This window comes from Grus americana, chromosome 8 (genome assembly GCF_028858705.1).
Source record: "Grus americana isolate bGruAme1 chromosome 8, bGruAme1.mat, whole genome shotgun sequence".
NCBI lineage: Eukaryota > Metazoa > Chordata > Aves > Gruiformes > Gruidae > Grus > Grus americana.
In genome coordinates, this window is record NC_072859.1 from 17,253,031 (window position 1) to 17,279,005 (window position 25,975).

The following is a 25,975-nucleotide window of genomic DNA, read 5'->3' on the forward strand; positions in this document are numbered from 1 at the left end:
TTGTAAAGCTGAATATTTGCCAATAGTTGTGCTAATATTTATCTTAAAACAGCACAAAAGTACTGCTCATGAATTAAAGTGATTTATAAAATTTCCACTGATCTTACAAGCAACTAGTGGCTCATACAGATAATTTAAATCATTTTAACCTATCTTCTCTATAACAAATTATCCAGGTGTTATAGTCAAGGAATCATAGTGTATGTTGTCAACCTTACCATCAAATGGATATATTGCCTTGCAATGTCCTATAGCTGGTAATGGCTCATCATCTTCAAACTCATCATCAAACTCATTTGGATGTGCATGTTGCTGTGGTGGGCCTCGAACTTCCTGATTTGCATCATCTGTGTAACTCCCTTCAGGGCTATAATGCAATGATTGGAGTGTGAGGACTCTGAAGAGTTCTTAGCTCTAAAACTCAGAATGTATATGCATCACAGAAAGCACAGACTGTGGATCACTCTGGGAATGCCTGTTAGCAGTTTTTCTATTTACTGCTGGAGGTGATTTTCTGAAAATACTGATCTAACAAAGGCTTGGATTGAATTCTGCTACATAACAAACATAAATTTGACATACCTGTCTCTACAGAACATGAAAAACAGGTGAGTCAGGCAATGGAGTGAGATAGCTTTAAAAGGTGCTGCTATATGAGTGGGTGTTTCAATTAGACTCACTTTTTTTTAATGTTACCATAATGACATGAAGTGACCTCTAGAATTCAGAACCAGTAAGATCTTCCTTGAGAAGGACATAAACTTTCAGAGAATAAGTAACAACAGATTCTAGCATAAGATATAAAAAGCAGTAGAGATAGAATAGTGACCTCTCTCTGCCTTGTGTTACAAGGTGGTTGATATCACTGCTGTGCCGCCTGTCACTTCTGGCTGCTACTTTACCTTCAACTTCAGAGAGCCAGGCCTTGGGGAAAAAAAAAAGACAAAAACTGGTGTCAAAGTAAACTTGATTCTAAACCAGCAAGTACCACTGAACAAATGCACTTAACTGCATACAGTTTACTTGTCAGTACACAGCCACACAGAGACTGCACTCACACATGAAGTCTCCTAATTACTTCATGTGAAGCATGAACCTAATGCTTAGCCTATACTCCACACTAGTCTTAGGGAAAAAAATAATCTTTAATCACATATGAATTTCAGAATAAGTGATTAACAAGAAATTCTTCTGAACAGTTTACTACTTAAGTAATGTACATCCTTAGTCTAGCTAGATAAATGTACCTGAAAATATGGCACCCCACAAAAAACTATGACGAGCGCCTTCTTATATCAAGTAGTCTTTTCTGGGTGCTGTATGGCAAATTACCATTTTTATCACTCATTTACATTTTACAAGGAACTGTTTTAGAGTCTAACCTCGTTCTTGTGTATTTCCATCCGAAGACGATCCATGTTGCTCATAGTTTCAGTTAATTTTGGTTGCAAACTGCCTGGATCACCCATCTGGGGATTTTTTTCATAAACATCCTTCATCTTGATGAGGGCATCTCTAAAAATGTACAAAACCCAAAAATCATTATAAAAATGACATACATCAGTGTTGATTCATTAAAGCTAAAATAATGTTTATGTGTATAAGATCTTGACCCATGATTAGATACTAAGCACAGACACAGGAACTACTGCTCCCCACACCACGCCTAAATCCTTTTCCCATTCTGTCATCTTAGCACTTTGCCTTCCTTTCTTGTGTCGTGCGCAAGCACATAAGGACTGCAACTGTTGACTCTTCTCTATCCAGTCTCAGAGAACAGTCCGACTGTTTCCCATAGTGTTTGTTAGACACAATTTCCTAAATATTAATAAAGTTCTTAATGCACTAAGTTGCAGCTCTCTTGCTCAACAGACCTAAGCATTGGTATTTTTTTTAATGTATGCTTTTAGATCCAACGTCTCCTATGCAACGTTAGGATCAAAATGTGTATGATAGTAAAGCAGAAGGAAGCAATGCTAACAGAACCTACATACAATAAACCATGAACTAAAAAATACTTTGTAATAGCCTGGACTAGTATATTCTCTCCTAGCTTCTGAGCACTGTTGGTGTAGATAGAGGACTTCAAAATAAACAGACATAGAGAGAACCATGCCAAAATTCCACAAAATGCACTCACTTCTGGTCTGTTTCCTTCTGTAGTTCTCTGTTAAGTTCATCGATTCTCTGTTGCAGTTTCTTGCGTCTTTGTTCTGGAGGGAGATGGCTGAAGTCTTCTAGCGCAGGGCCCTGCAAGCAGAAGTAGTATTAAACAGGTAACAGGCGCCTATCAGGACAGCTGAACTGACATACCCACACACGGACAGGGTTCACTGGAAGCAGGATGGACCTTCTTAAAAACTCTACTTGACACACAACTCTATAAAACACCGCAACAGAATAAATGCACGTTCTTGCTGCCAGACCATAGTCAAGGTTCTATCTGCCTGCTGTAAGAGTTGGCTCACAGATGTAATTCAAAGTTTGTAGAGTTAATTATTTTTCTGAAAAGCTGAGCCATGTATCTCCTATTATATCCACTGCACTTAAAGCAGATTTAGAAAGGACAGAATTAATTACTAGAGTAATTTCAGAACAAAAATCAAAGATGTGTCTATAATATTACTATGTATATAACGGATTCTTTCTCTGGAGTGTGTGTTCTATGGCGATTTCAATGCTATCAAAAGAAAAATACTGTATTTTGGATCTTCAGTCCCAAGTACTATTACAGGTCTCTTCTGGAAGTTCAGCAATCTTGCTAGAAAACATATTAAAACTTGCAAAGTTCTGATACGTTTTACCTCAAGTAAAACTAGTTCACAGAGCACAGAAAAAGCCTTTATAGCATCAAAATTTTGACTTAAATTTGTTAGTCTGAATCAAAACCTGGTCAAATGTTCCAAGTCACCTTTTTCATTATAAAAAATAATGTTTCAGAGAGGGGGAAAAACCTCTTACTTTCAAAACTTTTTTTTTAAAAAAAATTTAAATATTTTTTAAAAAAAACCTAAGACCACCTATCGTTATGACCCCAAACCTGCAAAGGTTTAATTGCAAACTTGCGCCAAGATTACAAACAGGATGGAAGGACTTGGGTGTGAAAAGCATGGGAAGAGATTTTTTACATGTCTGATGAGTTTGTTGTAAAAACTTCCCCTCAGGGTGACAGACACCAACAGCGTCAAGAAGGAAATATGGTACATGTCTTAATAACAGAAAGTTAAGTTACATTATTTGTGTCTCAGTTGCCTCAGAAAGTTGGTTTTAGCAGAAGAAACCCCCTTGCCATTACAGTAACCCTCCACAGAGGCAAACCGAACTGGACAGCGTTTCTTTTGTCAAGAAGAAACTTGACAGAAACTTGACTGTTGCAATTTTGACACAAGCAGCCTTAGGCTCAGGTGCCAAGTTCCTAATACCCTCTCTTAACATCTTCTTGCCCCTCACCTTCTCGGTTCTTTTGCACTTGTAAAATCATGACCTCACTGCTTTTTAAGAAGGGAATACAAGACACCATAAAAAGAGGGAAATCCAGATATGTTGTTTCAAAATAAAGCAGAAGTGTATCTTTCTGGAGGAAAAAAATAATTAAAATCTTTCAGGTCCTTTTACACACTACAAAGCAACAAAAAGACAATCACATCCTCTGTATCATTCCTCCTTACAGGTCAGTTAAAACCGCAGTATCCTACAGCAATAATCAGAAGAACAGAGGTCTTTTTCTGAATTTTTGCTGATTTACTCTGCAAAACAACAATATTGATTAAGGTGTAGTTTTCATTTAATAGAACAGCTTTCTAATATTCCTAAGCATAAAGAATCATCTCCTCTGCAATTTTTGGGTTAAATTCAAAGGAGTGAATTTTGCAATATTCAATATTCCTCCTTTACACAAGTTCTGTAATCTTTTCATATACCTATTTTTAGCTGCTTTAACAATTTTCCTGACAAAGAGAAATCACCAAGTATTTCCATCGTGACCAACTCGTGAATACTGGTCAACCCTAAAATTCCCAAATCACAGACTGAGTTGCAGCCAGATCACAAGTCTAATTATCTTACATTAAGCATGGATGATTAAGAAGACTGTGTATATGAGTGGAAAATCTGAAGATGTATTTCAGCACCTGACTTAAAGCAGTTATGATATGGAAACATTTTCAGAAGATTACTTTCATGCTATCTTAGCAGAAGTACAGCAGACAGATCAGCACACGGGCTTACCATCTTCACCGACCACTGCACAGTTCATTTGAAAACAGAAAGAAACGGGAAATTATTCACATGCAATGACTAGTTACAAAAATGATTAATGCCTAAAAATGTATCTTTAAAATACTGCTTAAGGATTAAAATTTTAGTTTATAAAATACACATTTTACTTTAAGCACAAGAAAAGCAAAATACAATAATCAGAAATGCACTTCTGCTTTAAAAATTACTGATTTAAAAAATTACTAGGTGATAATGGGTAGTTTAACTTACAAAATTCTAATACACGTCATTAAACTACTTTTGAATTTTAATATTTTGAATAATACGCTAAAGAACTACTGTAGAAGAAACAAACACACAGCCAACATTGCACAAAATAGCAGAATTTGATGATGATGAAGGACTGGTCAGCCATATGCAAATAATGTTAATTATAGCTAACAATCCACTACTTTTAGAAATGTAATTTTTACAATGTATTTACTTTATTATCACAGTAGAACTACAATAAACAAAGACCTTTTTCAAGTTTAGAAGGTAGTAATTTTACTTTCTGAAAACAGCATTTGAGTCATTGCTGCTATCCTAGAAATGTTTTTAGTCCAGACAAAAATAAAGACATTTAAAGAGTAAACACTTTATCCCTGAGGAAGCAAATAAAACATGGGATGCCAGGTGTTGTATCTCAGGTTTAACATTCACAGCATTTTGAAGATGATCTACTGTGCTTGGATACTTTGGATAACCCTTTCCAGAGAAACACCAAGCAACTCAGAAGACATATATCTGACATCATTTATGACCCTCAGCAATTGTTAGGGCTGTTGATTGGGGCGCACACACAAAATTAGAATTTCTATCAATAAGGAAAGTAAAGCACCTTCACAAATGATACTATGGTAGAAACCTCAATAAAGTCCAAAGGTGTAAAATGGCTTTAGAATAAACTTCTTGCTCCCTTTAGAAAGAGTCTTCCAAGAAAACACAAGTAAGGTTCGTGTATCGCTGTTGATGAGGTATCTATTTATGTATCAAGTGGCATTGAGCAAAGATCTCTCATAAGCACTATCTGGAAATGCTAAGAATACAAAGGATAATAAGCAGCATGCAATAGCAGTACTGATAAAGCAAGTTACACTTGCTTACACTTACAAGACTTTTCCATAACCTGTTCTGTTATTCTGTTTGCTGCTTTCACTATACAGCACAATAGGGAGACCTAACACATGAAGCAGAGAATGAGGGCAGCCTGGTTGTGTCATCTCCAGTGCCTTGAGGGAAATCTTGCGCAGGGCACGTTAAACAAAATAACCAGTATGCTTACTGTCTGGTATATGCCAACTCATGGGTAAACTGCGGTAGAAGCAGAAGCAAATTAAATACCGCTTGGTAGTTCTGCATGTCAATACTGCTCGGACCTCATTTTCCAGGGACAAAACTGTGGAAAATAGCATTGTGTACTAGCAACTATTAAGCACCGAAGCAAGATAAAGATAAGACTGATCAATGAGATAAAAAAACCCTATTAGAATTACAGTATACATCTAAGTTGAAAAGGCACTCAGTATGTGATGTCTTAAAATGCTTGCAAGGAATTTCAAAATATATAAAAAATAAATGTTCATCCTGAAGATTTACAGAGATAAACTATGGGATATTGTGGGATATTTGAGTTAATCCAGATTTGTAGGACACTAGTGATCCTTGCTAATTCTACGGAATACTATTCTATATTAAATTCATTCACTTTTACAACATGAACAATGAATTGCAAGAATAAAAAAAATGACTAAAACTATGGTTTCATTTTCCACAGCATTCTGTAGTTGCTAGGACACTATCTTTTGCTTCAGTAAGAGGTTCTAGAACTACGGATACTATAAGGTGGTGATTTGTGAGCCAAGGGTCAGTACGTTAGGTGATCAACAAAAAGGAGGTTGTTACCAAGACCTGTGCCATTTCAACTATCTAATCCCGTTAGTTCCTCACTGAGTACTAAAGGCAACACATTATTTATCTGCATGACAGGAACAAATGATGATATAAGTGACTTAGAAGGGGAAAGGAGAAAAACTGTCCTCCATAAATACTTAGAGGACCACAATAATTTTCTAAAACCTGGTGGTGGTAGAAAGGGTATTTGCAAGGTATCTGGGGGACTGAAATAAGGTGCCACAACATGACTCAGAGATAATGCTTTAAGTGTAACTCATTATATATCAGAATGCCAGCAAGGGAGCCTCTAAATCATTAACTTTACTGCAATATAACATTGTTGTACTGCGATCTCCATATTATGTCAACAGTAGCACAACATTCTTGATGCACATGAGACAGCGAGTCAATATTGGTTTCAAATATCAGAAAATCATGAATTATATGTAATCAAACATATCCAATTATCTCATTATTTGGATCAATAAATATCATAAAATGTACAGAAAGTAGGCTGCCTGTGTTTCACTGACGTAACAGGAAAGTGCCAGTACATTTATCACTAGTACCATACATGTTGCTAGGAAACCACTTAACATTTCCCTTTTATTGTCTTCCAAACAAATTCTATGTGCAGAATGTGCCACTGTAAATTAATAAAGGAATTGATAAGTCTCAGAAGGTGGCATTTGGTAGTAATTTTTCAATAATTCTACCCCAAAGAACCTTAGACAAACAAGAGCAATTTATTAATCAGAAAATGCATTAAAATGGTAACATTTCAAAAATCCGCAAGCACCATGTGCTATAGCATTTGATGTACAAAAAATAGGAAACTTCTCCCTTCTTTGTTCAGTGGCTCATAACCAAGTACTATTATTTCAATTAGAAGTCAGCAAATAAGACATCTGATCTGTCAGATGTTTTTTATGGTGGCTATATACCCAATGATAAATTACTGCAAAAATATGTTACATGATGGTAGGAAAACATTTGTGAATGTGAACAACAATGAAGAAAGGTTTCAAACACATGCTGAGCACCCTCTTTATAACACCTTTCTTTTAGGCACAAGTATTTGGAATGCGATAAAGAGTATTTTTAGCTTCTTTTTAACCTGTTGGTAACTTCTGTATAATATGAAACAATCCTACCAGTGAGCTTATAGGTGAAGTGTTACTTTTAACCAAGTAAGCCTTATAATGAGGGTGAAGAGCATTAGAAAAGCCACATCACAAACACACTGTTCATAGCCCATCATGCATTTCAACTTGTTAGCAAACTTACCCCTCTTTTGAGGCTTCTGAAAGAAGGAATTCTGGGCTTCCCTGTTTTTATGTCACTCATGCAATAATGCACTGGTTCAATGGAGAATATGGGATACTGGGACCCATTAGGAGTACTGGATGTGTATAAACTAGTAGGGGTTAGGGGTGGGGATTGTGGCTAATGTGGAAATAAAGAAAGCAATAAATAAGCCAAATGTTCAAAGTGATTTTAAAATGAAAATTCTGTCTTACAAAAATAAAATTTCCATCCAACACAGAAACAGCTTGTAACGTTCCAGACATATTTACACTATAACTGTATGGGTTTTAAAAGGTTTCTGTCATGAAACTAATCTTCAGAGTTACAGGTTGGTGCAGAGAATGAAAGACTATTCAAAAAGACTTTAGACTAACTACTTCCACAAGATCCTAACAAGATCCCGAAGCTGACTGTCTCTTTTCTTAAAATGGGAAGTTCTGCCTTGCCAACTTTAGTTACACCATTCTGGAAGCTTGTGCATTCCTGCTCACTGCTGCTTCCTACATGTTGATGTACCCTACCAGGCAAGCAAAAATAGAAATATCAGGTACATCTACGGAGAATGACTAAAACAAGCTGGACTGACACAATGGCTGCCTGGCATTCTTAATCAGGATCGTCACGAGAACTTCCTCCACCTACCTCCCCTTTTTTTAAATTGCTTCTCTCATTTTTTGTCTCTCATACCTCTGCTGCTTTTTCCCACTTGGATTTTTTCTGTACTATTTCCTCTGCTGCACAACTCATTCCCTTTCCAAAAGACTTTTATGTCTTTGACAACATCAAAAATAGTTAAATGCATATCTGGAAGTCAAGACCCACTATGGTTTCAGCTAAATGAAGGCTCAAAGGCCCCCATGAATATCCCAGCTACAATAAATCACCATGTTTTTGTATTAGCCAATTTAAGAATATCTTTTAAAACCAGGAAATAGTATTTGGAATTAAATATGTATCTCCTGATAAGTATTTTGCTCCCAGCTGCTGTTTTGTAGAGCACTCTTTGTCTTCCCCAAAAACAGGTGAAAAAAAAGGGACATAATCTTCCATTTCCTCCAGGTCCTTAAGGAAGAGATGCATGTAGTATTTATACACATACGTATAACTGTGATTCCATACAGGAAATGCTACGTACAAAGTGCACAAACTGGGGCAGAGAAAGAGTAAGGAAAGTCCTGCTGGCTTTCTTCAGCTGTCATCACACGAAGGATTTTCTTGTAACTACAGTAAATGTCATGGTCCAGATTGAAAACCAATAGCTTCCCTCTCCAAAATTCTCAAAAAGATGTCTTCTTGTCAAACCAGTAATCATGTTCTAATTTCAGAACAGGCTGAATCTCACCCACCTCTGCAGCTAATGCAAGAAATATGCTAAGGCATTAATGCATTTAAACTATTATCAATCATTAAATCTACTGCATGAAAAGTAACCAATCCGTTTTCACTTTAACACACAGCTGCAGTTACATAATATACTGAAGCGGGAATAAAGAATCAGCTATTTTCTTTCCTGCTGTAAAGATCTGCTTCCTTGGAATACTATCAAGTGGAAAATAAATCCTACCACTAACAAGCTCTGAGAATAGTTTCCTGTAATAAATGGCAGAAACTGACTTAAAGCATTAAAAGAACCTCATAGAAATTTGTGGGAATCATTAAAATGACTCACTGATATGCTCCAATACTAAATAAAGATCTAGCATAAAATTTAAATATGAATATGCTTCATTATTCATTTCTATAGCCAAGGCATGTATTGATAATTCCTTTTTTTTGATCCATGAAGGCATCTTGCACAGAAAGTGTTAATTGAAACTCATAAAATAATATAAGAAAGGAGTAATTTCTCTGCTTTTGAGCATAGGAATATTTTTACCTATTTCATGGTAATGTTTCTTCTGGGACATTTACCTGTATGGCGCTTCCGCGGTATGTTTTATCAATGAGGTATTATTAATTCTAATGTTTCCAGAAAAACCTCAGAAGTTTTCAAAACTAGCGGCAGGTATAATAAAAATCTATATAGCACTCCTATATATAAACATCTATGAAATGTGACATTTAGAGGGGGATTGCTTTTCGTAGTATAAAGAGAGAGACCGAAGTCTGCCCGACTCCAAAGCATACTCCCCCTGCCCTTTTACATTCACAATTAACACCTTTTCTATGCAATTGCAGAAAGTCTTTACAGAAACTTAGAAATGTTACAGAAATGGGAAGCTACTTTTATCAAATAACTATGGAAAAACATTCCCAGACACAAATGACTAGGAAAAAAATTGCAAAACTTCCCCCAGTGAGAACTTGATTTTTAATATAAGTATCCAACCCTACTCAAACCTTCAGATCTGCTTGCACATATTTTAAGAGACAGTGGCAGGCAAGGGGAAGGTTATTTTAAAATAAATTGCTGCTACCATGCACTCTAGATCTTCACATTTTAATTTCCCAAATAGTAATTTCTTAATTGTTACCTTTGGCTTCTTTCCAAATAGCCACAGCTTTCCTTTAGCCTTGCCCACTGTAGTTTTTGAATCAATTCTCATTCCTTCCTGCTTTGGTGTACTGATGGTTCCATCAGAGATAGTTCTGTAAATATTCTGACTGTAATCTTCAAATGGAAAATCTCCAGGAGGTTCAAAACCGGATTTGAAGCAGTCTATCACTAGTTGAGAGTCCTAGACATAGGACATTAAGGAGTTTAAACAAGCAAAACAAGCAAACCCATCAAGAGCCGGAGAGAAAAAAACCACAGAGACATACATTTTCCCTTTAATTGCAGATTCACAGATGGGAAGTGAGAGAGAGAAGCTCAAAACGCATGCTTTTGGATAGATCAAGTTAAGATAACGTCTGTTGTTTTGTCTCTCAGCAGTGTTACCAGGAGTGCAAATCGAAGCATACCCTGCTATTCAGAATCCAGCAAATACTCCCCAAGGGTTATCACAAATTTAAAACAGGACATGCTTTAGGGCCAAACTACTACTCCACCTTCTAATCCTGCAACATTAGCCCTGACACAAAGATTACACCAAGAAACTACATGTAGTAAGATATAATAGAAGGAATAAGAAAGAAGTACCAGTAGCTGCAATCAAGCAGGACACAGAACGATACTTGGTTAACTGAACACCCTTTATATGATTTAATGCTACATACTGGAGAAAATACCAACCACGTTGGTAGTCCAGGGTGTTTCAGGATAACCAAACCAACGCATCCAAAATCATATCCAGTGAGAAAGCGTCAGAAATCTTCAGATCAGAAGAGAGCAATAAAACAGAAAGAGAACAGACACCGAAAGTGGAAGCAAACGTTTAGGCCTAAACTGAAGTCACAACACTTTTCAAGAAGACAAATATTTGACAACAGAAAAACAAGCGTATAGGTTAAGTCCATCCTTCCCCTCTCCACAGCTTCCATATCAGTTAATTGCTCATGCACATTTAAAAAGGTGCTCAGTTCTACTTACTCTATGTTCATCAACTGATTTTGCTGCAAGGATCATCCCTTCTAAACATTTAGAGATAATCGGAATAACCTTGCGCTCAGAGTCAGCAAAGCCTTTGTAACATTCACTAAGTTTGATAGTCCTTCTTTCATCCATTTCTTGAAGTTGCTGCAAGCACAAAGTAAGATAAAACAAGGCTTTTATTTGCAGATTTTTTCCCCAATCCGGATGTATGTAGTTACTGTCATCACCACAGTGTAGTACAGAATTTCTGTGCTTTCCCAGTATTTTTATTTGCTTAACAAAACAGAACTTAATTCAGTTAAAAAATCAAGTCCTTTCAGACATAGACTTAAGATGCCCCAAACAGTAATCACAGAGTTGATACTCTGAGTTTTAAAAAGGATGTAAAGGACTGGACTTACTTTTCTTTATTCTTTTTTAAAGCATGTGTACAGTGTCTACAGGCACCTATTCAGTTTAAAATATTTGTTTCATGCAAAAATAAAAACTACAGTAAAGAAATTCTACTAATTTCTACATCTCCTCACTCTCTCCTTCTAGTTACAAAAAAATTCTCTCTGGTGATAAATATCTCTATCTTGCTTTTATTTTTATACTTTCCAATAAATACCAATGATTTAAAAAATAGGAAAAAATAGAAATATTAAAATTATATGCTGTTTAGACATGCTCTCTGCTTTGAAATACAAACCATTTCCTTTAGAAGTGTGCAAGAAAATAAAGAATACCATTACATAAGATTTGTAATAAAATTCTACTGGAACATAACAAAAAGAACAAATTAAAGAGAAATATTATTAAGATAATAACCCTGGACTTTTCACATAATTGAAGGTGGAAAAAAATCCAAAAGAAAACAAAAAGCAATAGTACATGCATCAATAAGTTATTAAAAATGGAAAAATATGTTGGATCTTTCCTGTTTCTACTCCAACAAAGGCAGATGTCTCAAACAGCATCCAATTTCATCTCTCCAAAACAGAGCAACAACACAATCATGCTAACTAAATCCCTCTCCCAAGGTTTTCCCATAGAACATTACCAAATACTTGCAAGGAAATAATAAAAATGTAGTCCCAAGAGAAAGCAGGACTAGGTCTTTCTGCTCTTACTTGGAGATTTCAAAAAACATGCATAATATCTTACAACGATAATGGATTTTAACCCTAGAGAAATAAAGGCAATAAACCAAAACTCTGGTCCAAGCTACAAACAAAGATGATGAAACTCTTTCTCTTGGGAGTTGACTGCAAGTCCTCCATCAGTGTGCTGATGTCAGATCTACTCTAGCACTGCTTAGCAGTTAAAATATTAGAAAATTCTTTAATAATCCAAGGCAATTTTCTCCTGTGAACCCTTACTTCAAACTAGTTTGGCAAAGTCTCTCTGGCTTTGAAAGAATCTTAAAAAAAAAAATCTTAATAGCTACATGAAGCACCTTGAGAAATCCCCTTTTTAAATGCAAAATATTGATCTAATTTGGCCTTTAATTTTTTTTATTATTTTACAGAGTTCTGTGGATTGCTGGTAATACTGATGAAGCAATGAGGGGGGAAGTACTTCTGCCTCCAATCCACCCACTTTATAGCTGTACATGAGATACATTAAACCACATAGTCATCATTAGCTATACGCTTTCCTTCACCTCTGCCAGGATCAAAGCACTCACACACACAAACAGCAAAAGAACTAGTGATCAAACCTTATTAAAATTGTTTTACATGTTTGCTCTCACCCAGATGTCTCAAATGCTTATTCTGCCATACCTCTTCAGCAATATTTAAACAAAGAGTCTATAAAATATAAAGCCTTCATAGAAAATGCAACAGACTATTTTCATTTCAAGTCTAAGCATAGTTACTGTAAGCAGTAAGCCTCATGATAAAATGCAGGTTATATCAAGATTATGCTAATTTCTGGATAAAATTATCCACTAAAATCCCCAAAATAAAATTTTTAGATTTTAAAATCTACTTCTCCTTTAAAAGAAAATCAGACATACCTTCTCTGTTAATTATTTTACCTTGTAAATCTGAGGAATGACAATGTAGTAGTGTTTGTGCTGTTCCCCATTAAAAGTCTGTAGTTGTGCAGCATATTCATTTTTGTTTTCATCGGCCATATGTGTGCGCAGGTTTAACTGTTGCTTAGCCTAGTAGGAAAGTGTTATCAGTTCAAACACGTCTCGTGCTTTTCAATGACATAGAGCATTATTTTAATTTATTTTATGAACTATGCAATAACACTAATCACAAGTCATCAAAACTGATACCCTTACAATTGAAATAAAAAGAATGTGAGACTTCATATATACTGACAGTCTACAGACCTAATTTGTTACATACAGAGAGAGCAATGATCATTTTAGCTCCCTTAGCCACGTTGCTTAAATGCCTATCCTAAAAAAAACCATAGGCATGAGTGACCAGATATCAAACACCAGTAAGTCTGCCTGTTTAAGGAAGATAGTCATCATCTCCACAGCATCATCTCAAGACTAATGAAACATACTCCCTCTCTGTGCTGTCTTATATTTTACTGTAACTTTGATTTTGCACATAATAAGCAAGCATATTTTATACACAATTTTATACAAAGAATGTTGTTCCAGTGCTGCTGATAAACATGCAAATGAAAGGTTTTTATAACAGAGACCAAAGAAACAAATCGCACCGCTCTTACCTTCTCAACATCAGCCTTTGTCGCATTAGTGTCATTGTCTAGTCTTTCGTAGCTTTGCTGTGCCTTCTCTGCCTCTCTGCATTCTCTCTCAAATTTCTTTTTGCTCTACAAAAGCCACAAACTTACTGCTTCAACAGCCACTATCTCCTTGTGGTTTTGTACAGTAATTTCAAATTCTAAATATCAAAGCCTCCATTTAAACATCTTAAATTCAATTAATACCTCTAAGCAAATACATTGTTCTTGCAGCAACCAACTCCCAAAAATTTTCACCTTTTCAATTAAAAATTTATCTCCTTGAAGTACCAGCAAGGAAACAACTATAATTATGCTCTACAATATCAGATAATCAAAATACAAAATAACCTAATTATAAACAGACAAGTCCAGTTTCTAGCCTGACTTCAATAACATAAATAAAAGTTACGGGGCAGAAATCTTAAGCCTGGAATTGTTTGAGTGAAATTTTGAAGTTCCCTTCTTCAGCGATCAATTTTAATTGAATAAATTCAACTAAATTATTTTGAAGGTAGTCTGAAGGATTTATCTACGTTAAAAGATCTTAGCATACTCATCCATTATCATCAGTATTCATATCAACTGGCGTAGCTGTAAGCAGCACAGACAGCAGTATTGGATGTACCTGATATTCAATATATCCAGCTATGGTCAAGACAACTGCTATAGGAAAACCTGTTGCAGCTCAAGAAGTTAGTACCTCTAGAGACAAACCGGCAACAGAGATTGGGTGAGCACTGCTCTCCTGCTTCAGTGCAAAGTCTGGCAACTGAGGTTACTGTGTCCCTTAAAGGCTGTATGCATTTAAAAGAACTTACTTTGCACTCAAGCAAATATAGCGCACAGAACACAGCTGATTGATTGAGGTGAACTCTGGGAATTATCTTGGTGAAAGGTGATAGCATCTAAAACTACCATATCTGCTTCTACTCTGATCCTCCGACCATGAATTAAACTCTTTGACATGACACTGAAGCAAGACATTGCTTATCTGGGTCCACAACAACAAAATAGAAATTCTCCTCTCCAGTACTGCTTCACAATAATCTGGATCAAAGTTGTAATAAATTTCTAAGACACAAAACCAGCAGAATATCAGAATGCACCTTGAACACACTTGGTTGAATTTTATATTTTCTCATTTTTAAAAGCATGTCTCTCAAGAAAAGGAGCTTATAACCTGTTCTAGAGAAATTCACTCCCTGCATTTCTCTGTTAAAAAGTAATTCTACCTTCTGAAAGTATAATAGTCTATAGTGGTATTCTTGAATAGACCTCATGTAACAAGCCCTCAAACTCAAGTCAAATACAGTGACTTAAGATTTCATCCTCATATAAATAAATTGTCATTATTAATTACTTTCTAAACAAAAAGTAGCCCACAGAGAAGCAACCAAAGAAGCCTGCACCCGTGTTAAACACAGATTCCTTTATGCTGGATAAAAGCCAAGGCTTCACTAAAACATATACAGAAGCTGTTTACAGGATATTTCTTTTAAACAGGGAACTACAAATATATTGAATCGTATTTTAGATTTACTAAGTCTGATTCGGACATTCAGTAATATAGCTAAACATGAAAGTCTAAGCAATCAACATGACAACAGTTCCATTTACAGACTGTGTGTTATTAAGTTTGATAGGAAAAAAACCCAAACCACAAACTCACATTATCCATCTGTTTCCAGCACATGTCCAGATACTGTTGAGCCTTTCGCCCTTCCTGAAGATGCTAAAACCACCACAAAAAAGTTGAATTTACATATCTTAATAGTACTATTACCATTAGTTAGTCCCTGCTCTGGTTGACACAGTACGATACGCAGTATCTCCCACAAGTTACCAGTACTCTTTGGAAGACATTACTAATCATCTAAGAACAGTAACACAGATGAAAATTATGCAGGCAAAAAAGTTACTAGTAAGCACCATCTCCTAGGACCTTCATTTTTAGGTTTAATAACTGTAGTAAACCAGTAAGCAGAAAAATACAGAATAACCTTAAATATGTTTTATAAATGTATCACAAAACCTACTTATTGCCAAATTCATTAAATTAGATAAACAAATACATCAATTCATTAAAAGATATATCCATTTTGATATCCTATTATCAAATCAAAATATAGAAATTACCATTTTTCTCTCCGTTTTTAGATCATGAGAATATCTCATCAATTCTCCATACACTCTGTGTCCCATTTCTTCTGCAACTACTTCTCGTTGTCCTGCATAGTCATTCAGCTCATTAAGGATGTTAAAAAAGGCAATACACGAAGTAAACCTGACAGAAAGCACACACACACAAACATACATATACAAAAAGTGAGAGAGTTTTTTTAAGTGGACTTCTTTTAGTATAGTCTGTACTCCTGAGTAATTAAAAAAAGTCATACATATTTTACAATAAACCTTATCTTAATGCTAATTGAATTATAGTAGAAATACAAGTTGGGAAAGCCTACATAAAGCCTAGCATGTACTATAAGTTGCAATGTCTCTTCAAATACATTTTATAAGAATATGGATTTTTGTGGATGGAAAAGAAAGAAGAATAATACTACCTGGAAAGCCCTGTAGTATAGTGGTATCTCCTAAGCTGCCAAATGAGAGGCCTGAGCTTGGGAACAGACACATACGTCCCTAGGCTCGGAGGCTGAACTTGCTGTAGAGATGATGTGCTTGGTAGTCTTGAGGGTGGAACATGCCAATCATACCACTCATATGCATCCCGATGGATGATCTACAGAACAAGTTTGCTATCAGCTCTGGAGACAGCTGCCTGTTTGCCTGCCCACCTCTTGGCTGGAAGTAAGGTGCCACTATGGCTGGCACTAAAAAGGGGGGAAGAGGAGGGGCAAAGGGTAGAAAGTGTGTGTGGAAGGGAGAAAAGAAAAAAAAAAAAAACAGGCACCACATTAAAATATACATCTTTCTCTCTTTCAACTGTGGAATGTTGCCATCTCCATAGGCTTGGCTCTGGCGAATTCAAATGCCACCTTAGACTACAAATCCTATTCCCTGTGGTCCAGGATCGTTAAATAGTCAAAAGAGCTACAGGAAATCCTAGTGTGGATTCTCAGGCACTCTGTGCACAGCATGCACTCTGGCTGCAATCTGAAACTTGCCTACTTTCCTTCCTTCCTAAGAGCTATCCCTAAAGAAAAAAAGTATTGTGATTTTCTAAATAAATAAAAAAATGGCTATGGACATGGACAGCAAAACAAGCACCTCTCTGATAAATAATCATACAGTTGTTTACCACAAATTGCTCCTTCACAGTTAGACATTCACTTATTTTGCCTCCAGAGTCAAAGCAAGTCAGCAGTTTAAGAGCTCTTCTTGCCAAAAACATGACAAATTTGTATACTGACTTGACTGTACGCAAAAGTATAGCTAAGTTTGTATTGCCATACAAATGCACTGAAAAACTCTACTAAACTAAGCAAAAAACCACAGCCTAAGGACACATAATTGCTTTTCTATAAAAAAAAAAAATACTAGACTGTACATAGCATACTAAACTTCTGCTTTCAAACTTTCAGCTAGCTAAAGATTAACTTGGAATGGAGCAAGTACAACCTGCCATGGTTACTCCTTTAAAATACTAACAGAAGTAAACTCAGGTTTCATGCTTAAGAATTACAGCAGACCTATAAGAAGCCAAGCAGAATTCTTTTGTTTGTCTTAGCCAATTAAATACTTTATCTTAAAAAAAAAAAAAATCCATAAAAGGACAGAGTATACTGTAGTCCTTATTTCTTATACATAGAACTTGAAATGCACATTTTTACCTGGGTTCCTCATCTTTGGGTGAACGTTTAGGACAGTACTTCTTAACCAGATTCCTATTAAGGAAGAATGAAAAAAAGATGCTATTTTAGAGTCTCTTTTTAGAAGAGAAGACATACACAGAGAACTCCACGAACAAATTACTTCTTTTTAATGACTTCAGGAACAAATCTATTCCCTCTGTCATCTTATAAGGGTCCTTTGGATAATATACGGCAGAAATCTGTGGCATTTTCAATGTTTTAAGTCCCTTTGACCTAGAACAATGTAGGCATTTTAAAACCTCTATTGCACAATGACTAGACATAAAATAATGAGTTCTTTATTTAACATCCTTTTCACACATGCAAAAGCAGCTAGCAGACAAGAAAAAAGCAAATGTATGATCACTGTGGAAGATATAGATAGCGCACACTGTATGCTATACTCATGCCTCAATTAAGCTTTGAGTGTACATTCAGGTTGAAGGTTTTAACCACAGTATCTCCAAATCTTCAATAAGGATATTTCCAGAACAGAAGAGGCAACATCTCTTTTCAGGAAAAGATGTTACATTTTGCCCTACCACCAGTGTTGTAAATATCAGGTTTTTAGAAACCAAGAAAATCTCTAAAAGACAATCCATGGGACCAGCACTTTACACAGTATCACAGTCCAATTTCTGAGAACACTGCTATGAACTCATCTGCTTATCACACAATGCAGAAACAGCACCTTAAGAAACATACAAACCACATCATCTACTCTACCCTAAAGCACAAACAACACAGGCATACACTGCTTACACAACCAACCACAAAATATTTGCAGTTACATATATTGCTACAAATATCCCAAACCCTGTGATGAACATGAAATGAAGCCACACAATTTTACAGACAGGAGGGATAAGAGGAGAGAATGTCTAGTGATTCTTGAAATTCTTATCTTCCTGTACATCAAGCGTTGCTTTAAACTTCTGAGTATGCACATTTTACAGGACAGTATTCTGCCTTGACTTACAATATTGTTTTTCTGACAGCAATGAGGTCTTTTAAAATTCTTGAAATTCAAAAGGATACATATTGTCAGTCTTGAAAAAAAAATTCCAGAATTTCCTTCTCATTTTTAGTAGCTGGATGTTTATACCTTCAATTGATTGCATTTTTTATTCTACCTATTTTCAAAATTGTCATTTTTTCCCATGGAACAGAAAAATTGAAATTATAACTCTACTATAGTTCTTTTCCTTTCCATGTGAGACTTTGTCATTTTACAGCAAATAAAGAATCCTTCTTTGTACAAAAGAAAAACAGTAAGACGTAGGATTTTTCTCAGATTGCTTATCCTCAACCTTTGTGCAAAGAAGTGAAACATCTCAGTTGCTGTGTAGTTTTAAAAGCAGCAAACAATATTTAAAGAGAGATCTACTACTCAAATTAAATAGACCAGTAGTTAAACAGCAATGTCCACTCTCACAAAAATTCTCATGTTTTCCAAACATTAGAACCACTTCATCGAAATCTCGCTAGTAACATCTAATCTGTGGACCAGATTGACTGTTATGGTATCTCTCATTTACACTATTGAAGTAATAATTTTAAGTGTGAATTAATATCTCAGCAGAAAACAATGCATATCAATTATTTGCTTTACAACCCACAAATAGAAGGAACACAATGCTGGCAATTTTTCCCCTGTACATCTCTAAATAATCATACTTTCCATTTAAGAACAAAAAACCCACACAACAAACAAGTGCACACAACTGAATCATTTTGTTCAAGAGACAGGGTGTTTGCCTTGAGCTCAGCAGGGAAGACTTGTGTTCTTGAGGTGGACCTGGATTATGAAAGAACGCTTCTGCTTTGTAACTGGTATGAAATAGGCTTCATTCAAACTTCTGTTTTGTGTAAAGCAATGATATTTTGTAATTAAGCTATTTTACACATCCACCCAAAGAAGAAATTAAGTATAAAACAAGAACAACCGTAAGATAGTCAAGTCCTTTTATATGTACTAAGAAACAGAATAAACACTGACTTTCAAAAAAGTATCTACAAATTTTACAAGAACTTTCTCACTGAAGTTAAAACAAGACTCTCCCTTTGCTATCACCAGAATCCACGGCCTGTTGTAACACCGGTAGGGATTAAACACAAACATTTTGATCGGAAAGTGCATAACCCACCCCCCAAAAAAAGAACAGTTTTCTTTGCTAAGTAACTTTTCCATGTTTCATTTTTCTTACATTTCTGCTTTGCTCCTCAGGGCTTATTAATGAATGGGAAACTCCTAAAATTCACCTTATTATTATTCATAAAGTGAAATGAATAATAAGTATACACTGCTGTAGCTAATCAACCACACACGAGCATTTTCAAGGGAAGATTTTCAAAGCTGTTAAAAATGCGAAAACAAACCACTTGCTAAAAACCATACAATTGAAAGTGGCAGGAGAGAAGGGTCACAAATGTAGATTATTTACTAGCATGCTGATCTCTGTTCTGGTTTCATTTTTTTAATGCAATTGTTTACTAGTTCTAGGAAGACAAAAATATTATATAATCCTTTCTCCTAACAGAAGTCAGGTTCACTAGTCAATCTTGTCTACCTTTTGAGACCCTGTGTGATCAGGATTTAAGGTTCAATAACAGCACAAGGTATGATAATCAGGCTATAAATATGAAATGACGAGCAAATGCAAAAATTAAAATTCAAAGAGAAAGCCAGTGTTCATGTGAACAATGAAGCATAAATGGCTTTTCCAAGAAGTGAACACCAACACTTCAAAAAAACCCCAGAGAAATTAGATTTAAGTCTTTGAAAAAATGCAGGTTGGCAAGGAGCTAGTATGAGCGTGGATCTGAAGAGCGAAGCATTATTTCAAAGAGGAGCCAGCTGACACTTTAAGGGGGCATAACGTTCTTTAACGTTTTTATCTAAACGTATCTAATCCTCAGGATCCAAATATGGATCTTGGACTAGTTTAGAAGAAAACTGCAGAAGTAATTGCAGACCATCAGAACTGAACCAAATCTATGGGATAAATTGCTCTATACTTCCTTAGAAAAGTGTAGGTTGATGACACTTTAATCCTCTCTGGAAGTACAATTTAGACTTCTTCTTCTACCACACGCTGTCTTACAGCCATCTGGAAGTAGATTTCATACAGGACTCACCACATCCAATTGTGCTGCTCTTGTAATTTTATCAGCCTCTCTTCTCAGTATAAATTGGTCTCAGGTCAACACCAGTGAGATAGCAGCTTGGACTATATCAGTGATTTTTAAGAGAATTATCTCAGTCACGTAGCCAGAAGTTTCAAAAAGCACGCTAGTTACTAAATTTAAATTATTTATAGTCATGTACATAAAATTTTACAGACATTTGTACAAAAAACGTGTTTATCAACTCAAAACTAAGTTTTCTTCAGTCAATTAATATAGAATGTAAAGAACAGGAGCAGCATCATCAATATGGTAGAATTTGTATTAAGGTAGCAGCTCAGGTACTGTGGCATCTGCTTATACTAAACCTCTACAGTGTCTACATCATATTACAAACAAGCCTGAGAACAAACTTTGAAGTCTGCTTTCCTAAGTTACTAAAAAAAATAATGCAGTAAGTACTTAAAGGCATTTCATATCTATAAATAAAGTAATAATTTCCATAGGGTTCTGATGGCTTCAGTGATTGCATATCAATATTATGCACTGGGTGAAAACAATCACAATAAACTATATTTAGTCATGTGTCACCAGAAAAAGTTTTAACTGAAGTGATGAATCTTAAAAAATTGTAACATGAAATTTGAGTTTACAGAGCTGCATATCCTTGGAACCATTAAGAATGCATATGTTTTGGCTTGCACATCCATATTTGAACAATAATGAACAGCGTAAATTCTCAGCTGCAATCAAAGGAAGAGAGATTTGAGACATATGGTGATTGATAATTTGTGTCCCCAACTTCACATTTGAGCTTACACCCATTTTAAAGAACATTTCCAAGATTCTGCATGTACAAATGTGGTACCTATGTTTGAACTTGACTAGACATATGCATACATTAATATTGTATTTAGAAAAAAACCCACTTATACACAATAGTATGCAGAAGGAACATGAAAAATAAATTTGCTCAGATTAACTAGACATCTCCAGAGATCATAACATACAATTTTAAAGGGAAACAAATACTTCAAGAACAATCATCGCTGTTTTCTTTAAACTGACAATAGAGAAGTTGACCAAATTCAGAAATCTTATTCTGCACGGTAGTTTCATCTGTAACTGCAGGTATAACTTGTATTACTGCCTGACATCACAGGAAGTGGAACTCCTCCGTCTTCTCAAGTGTCATAATGCCTCAGACAGAATGAAAAGGGAGTGAACCTCCAGAACTATTTTGTGTGTGATGATGTGGAAGCAAACAAAACAGACCTTCACCTCGCCCCTTTTAAGCAACAATGCTGATCAAAAACAGCATCTGAGAATTACAAAATTCAGCCAAGAGCCCAGTAATTTGGCACATACTAAATCATTTTCCCATTGTCAAATAAGAACAAATTAAACAGTCACATAATTAAAATGAAATCTGTTCATCTACAATGCATATTGCAATATGTTTGTCCTGATTCACATCCCTGTAACTCAGTAACAGCCTATAATAACCTTCACAATCCTTGGGGTACCACAATATGTTAGTTGACACCTAAGCTACACAAAACTTAAGATTTTTCCTTTAAGTTAGCTCAAAAAAAAAAAAGAGATTATAGTTGGTTGGTTTTTTCCAGAACAAAATATATTGCAGACAAAGACAAGACAAGCTCTCTAGAGATTTTTTTTTCCTCTGTAGACATTCGAGGATTTCTCAATGGTTTCAATTTTTCTTACACTTTTTCTCAGTATCAAGAACTGCCTATCACAGAAGAATAGGAAGGAATGACTTGCAACCTAAAAACAGCATTTAGACAGGATTCTCACGAGTTATCATTTCTGGAATTACTCAGCGACCATGAACTGCAGTAACTGCATACAGTAAGAATATAGTGAGTTCATTCAAACAGTTCCTCATATGCTTGCTATACATGCATCACTTGTCACCTAGAAGACTCAGAACAGCTGTTGCACCTGGGAAAGTCTCATCACTAAGTTGTGACAGTACACAAAAAAAATATTATCAAAATGCGAGAGTATACACAAAGTGAATATGAATTTCTGCCAGGACACAGACTCTAATTTGTGAAAACTGTTATGAAAAATTCACTCAAGTTTTCATCCTTGGGTTTAAGCCTATGAGAATAAGATCCATCAACAATCTCAACAGAATGTTCATGGCCCACACTGAAACCAAGACAGAAAAAAAATTCCACCATACGTCACTAGCATTATCTTCCTCATTAAACTTTTTTTCTTTTGGTCTCCCATCCAAGCACTGAGAGCACCACAGAACTACCAAGAGGTGACCGCTCATCATATTGTTTATACATCCACTAAACAAGGGCATAATAAATCTCAGTTATAAAGTTCATTATGAAGAGATTCTCAACACACCATTTTTCCGATTGTATTTCATTACAAAAGGAAAAAAACTATCATAAACTAGAATTTTCTATCAGGGATATTAGTATCGATCTCACAGGCCATATGCTGCCAGCATTAAAATTCACCAGAACCATAGTCTATCCCCAAGATGATCTCTCTCAGAACTTCTCAGGAACAAGCTGCAGGATGGCTAACTCTTCTGGAGGTGAAAATTTTGCTTGATCTCAATCTCCTCTGGGGCCTCATGACTGTTTTCACATGGTTAAAACCAGTGAGTGTTCTCAAGAACAATGATGGTAAAAATCAAGTTGTTATCACAAGACAGTTCACTACGAACAGTCAATTCTCCCCCAAGGAATACACAGGCAAGAATACTGAAGAGTAGCTTCACGAACTGGTCTACTGGCAGAAAATCAGTCACCCTCTCGTGTGTGTTGTCGTCCAGACCCCCGATGGCTGCAGGCAGGAAATGCAGGCATGCACTGTACAACACATGTGCAGCAAGACCTGTGCTTCCCAAAACTGTCATACTTACTGCACATGGACAGTCAGTTCAGTCATCTGACAGGAGGGGTACTCGACATAACTCTTTCATTTTTGAAAGACTCTGAGGAAAATCAGTAGTTTTACCCAAAAGAGTAAAACGCTGAACAGAGATTTCCTACTTTTAGCCAAATGCTGAAGTAATAATGTGATGTCTCATCTTGTCAGCTGTGGAATGAACCTTTAAATATAATTAAGCAAAATGGCATTTGTTCATACTATTTAAGGAAAAGATCTGGATAGATCCGTGCAAATAAAACACATTTCCATTTTTAAACAGACAACTGAAAACAAATCAAAACTGGGCTGTGAACTGGTGCTGTGCATGCTTCAAACTTTCCTTTACCTCCTGAAGTTCTTCTATGCCAGCTTTGGAAAAGTGGTATTTATTTCCTTCCTTTTAAGAAAAAAATTCCTTCAGTAAAGTAATGGAGTATTTGTTAGATGAATATACACAACTGGATCAAAGAAACTGATAAAGAAATCAAAAAGGAAATGAGCAGCCTAGACAGAGAACAACCGCACCCTCAGCTGTGAACCTCATTACTGCATTTATGAGAAGGATTCCTCAGCTCTGTATCTGGTGACAATCTGGTTTGCCAATGATGAGACTATGGAAGACACCACAGGGGAGAAGCTGCTATTAGTTTCAGTCTGACAAGGGTTAGGCAGCAGCTTCAGCTGAATCCGCAAAAGAATTCAAGACAGCAAAGATTATGGCGAAGGCCAAGTTCACAGGAGTGTCTTATATTAAATCTTGTTCTTCAAGAACACAAGGTGTGTACCTTTTGGCAAAAATCAATCCTGCTTTATTCTGAAGAATGTGCTTCTCTACCATGTCATTGCTGCTACTCTTTTTGCATGATTCTTGTTACGATTCCTGTGGGGAAATTCCTATTGGACCTAAAAGATGTTTCACTTGGCACCAACAAAAAGTAAACTGGAGAGGTAAGACAAAGGGTGGCTGGGTTACAGTCTCACCCAAAGGGACAAGACCAGCTATGGAAAGGGCGCGCTTTGAGGACAAGAAGATCTGCTAGTTTCTCAAGGTCTACTCAATGATTTCAATCAGATTTCTTAACGCAATGTAGCATAGCTCTTGCCAATTCAACACGAGAAATTAATTAGTAGCAGAGGCTTGAAGCTCATTGAACACACAAAAATGTAGATAAGGGTAATGCACTTTGCAACAGACGTGCTGATAGTGGAAAAATATTACTATGGCTTTGCTTCGTTTTCAATCACAAAATTGAAGTCTTTTTAGTTCAAAGATTTAAAGGGTGGGTGGAAAGAAATGGATGGAAGGTGGCAAAAACAAATAAGCAAGTAAGTGCACACTCAAAGATAATTTTCTGGTTTGCACTGGTAAAGAACAACTTGTCTGTAATAAAAAGAACCAGTGATCCAATTTGTTCTGTAAATGAAACATGGTTATTAATCACAACATTACATACTTGCCCATCATCTGACACAGTGATTTTAAGTAACTGTTACAATTCCTTTAAAAAGAAAAAATCCTTACCTTAGTTGTTTTGCATAGTTTTGCTCAATTTCTATCCTTTCTTTTACAAATTTTGCATATTTCTCCAAGAAGTCAATGCCCCACTGTGTATGCTTGTCCAAGTTATCAAACTGATCCTTTAAAAACAAAAGGAAACAAAAATACCCAGAATTAGGTAAGAATCACAGCAACACCAGAAAGGACATGTAATTTATCTATGAGTTGTGCTGTGAGAGAATGCTTGCTAGTTGGATACAAGTTACTCAAGTTATAAATGTCAGGTGTGTGTGTGGGGGGGGTGTATACACACACCCACACATATCCCCCACACCCCTTCCCCACCCCCCACCAGCCATATACCAGAACAGTAAGCTGTACATGCACGCACAGATCTACCTCTTTCAGTAAAACCAGCTCTAAATACTTGCATTTTAAGCAAGCCTTTGATCATTTTCACAATGCAAATGTGTATTTTTTTCCCCTAAAAATCCTGTAGTTCAAAAGTGGATCTTTTCCACCAAGATAATGAAGACAACCAGAGATCAGTGTTAGGTAAGTAAGTGACTGTTCAACGAGAGAGATGTGTTTGGCAGTGTTAAAATACAAGAAGTTGTAATTTCATTGGATACAAAAAATTACTTCCACTCTTATGACTACCCGTTGAAATAAAAATAAGATAAATTACAGCTGCATGACTAAGTTGGGTGTAGTCTGCATATGAAAAACCTTTATTAAAGCCAATCTATATACAGAGTTCACAATCAGTCTAGCAAGAGATTCCAAAGAAAGCAAACATGTCCTTAGCCATTAAGAAAGTTATAGCACAGCAAAGGCACAAAACAAAGAGAAACAGTCAAAAAACCCCCATGCTTCCAAAAAAAAGTTGGGGGATTCTTAATACATTAAATAATCTTCAAAACCAATCTTTCACTGGATACTGTACTGATCAACAGGTGGAGGACACACTAATTAGGA

The 25,975-nt window shown here is 35.9% G+C and overlaps 1 protein-coding gene across 8 annotated transcripts in view; it reads right to left on the reverse strand.

The window, feature by feature from the left end:
* The window catches only part of FNBP1L (formin binding protein 1 like), a 61,652-nt gene that overhangs the window by 3,618 nt on the left and 32,059 nt on the right, over positions 1-25,975 (reverse strand). For 4 of the 8 annotated variants that reach the window (XM_054833805.1, XM_054833806.1, XM_054833804.1 and 1 more), the window contains exons 2-13: positions 25,022-25,137; positions 17,431-17,484; positions 15,773-15,920; positions 15,306-15,368; positions 13,619-13,723; positions 12,960-13,088; positions 10,934-11,080; positions 9,936-10,139; positions 2,141-2,250; positions 1,383-1,515; positions 830-924; positions 219-367 (exon numbers count right to left, since the gene is read on the reverse strand). In XM_054833805.1, the coding sequence (XP_054689780.1) occupies positions 219-367; positions 830-924; positions 1,383-1,515; positions 2,141-2,250; positions 9,936-10,139; positions 10,934-11,080; positions 12,960-13,088; positions 13,619-13,723; positions 15,306-15,368; positions 15,773-15,920; positions 17,431-17,484; positions 25,022-25,137 (1,453 nt within the window). Of the gene's footprint in view, positions 1-218; positions 368-829; positions 925-1,382; positions 1,516-2,140; positions 2,251-4,227; positions 4,243-7,440; positions 7,600-9,935; positions 10,140-10,933; positions 11,081-12,959; positions 13,089-13,618; positions 13,724-15,305; positions 15,369-15,772; positions 15,921-17,430; positions 17,485-25,021; positions 25,138-25,975 lie in introns of all 8 variants that reach the window. The other 4 variants (XM_054833801.1, XM_054833800.1, XM_054833799.1 and 1 more) reach the window with 2 other exon arrangements.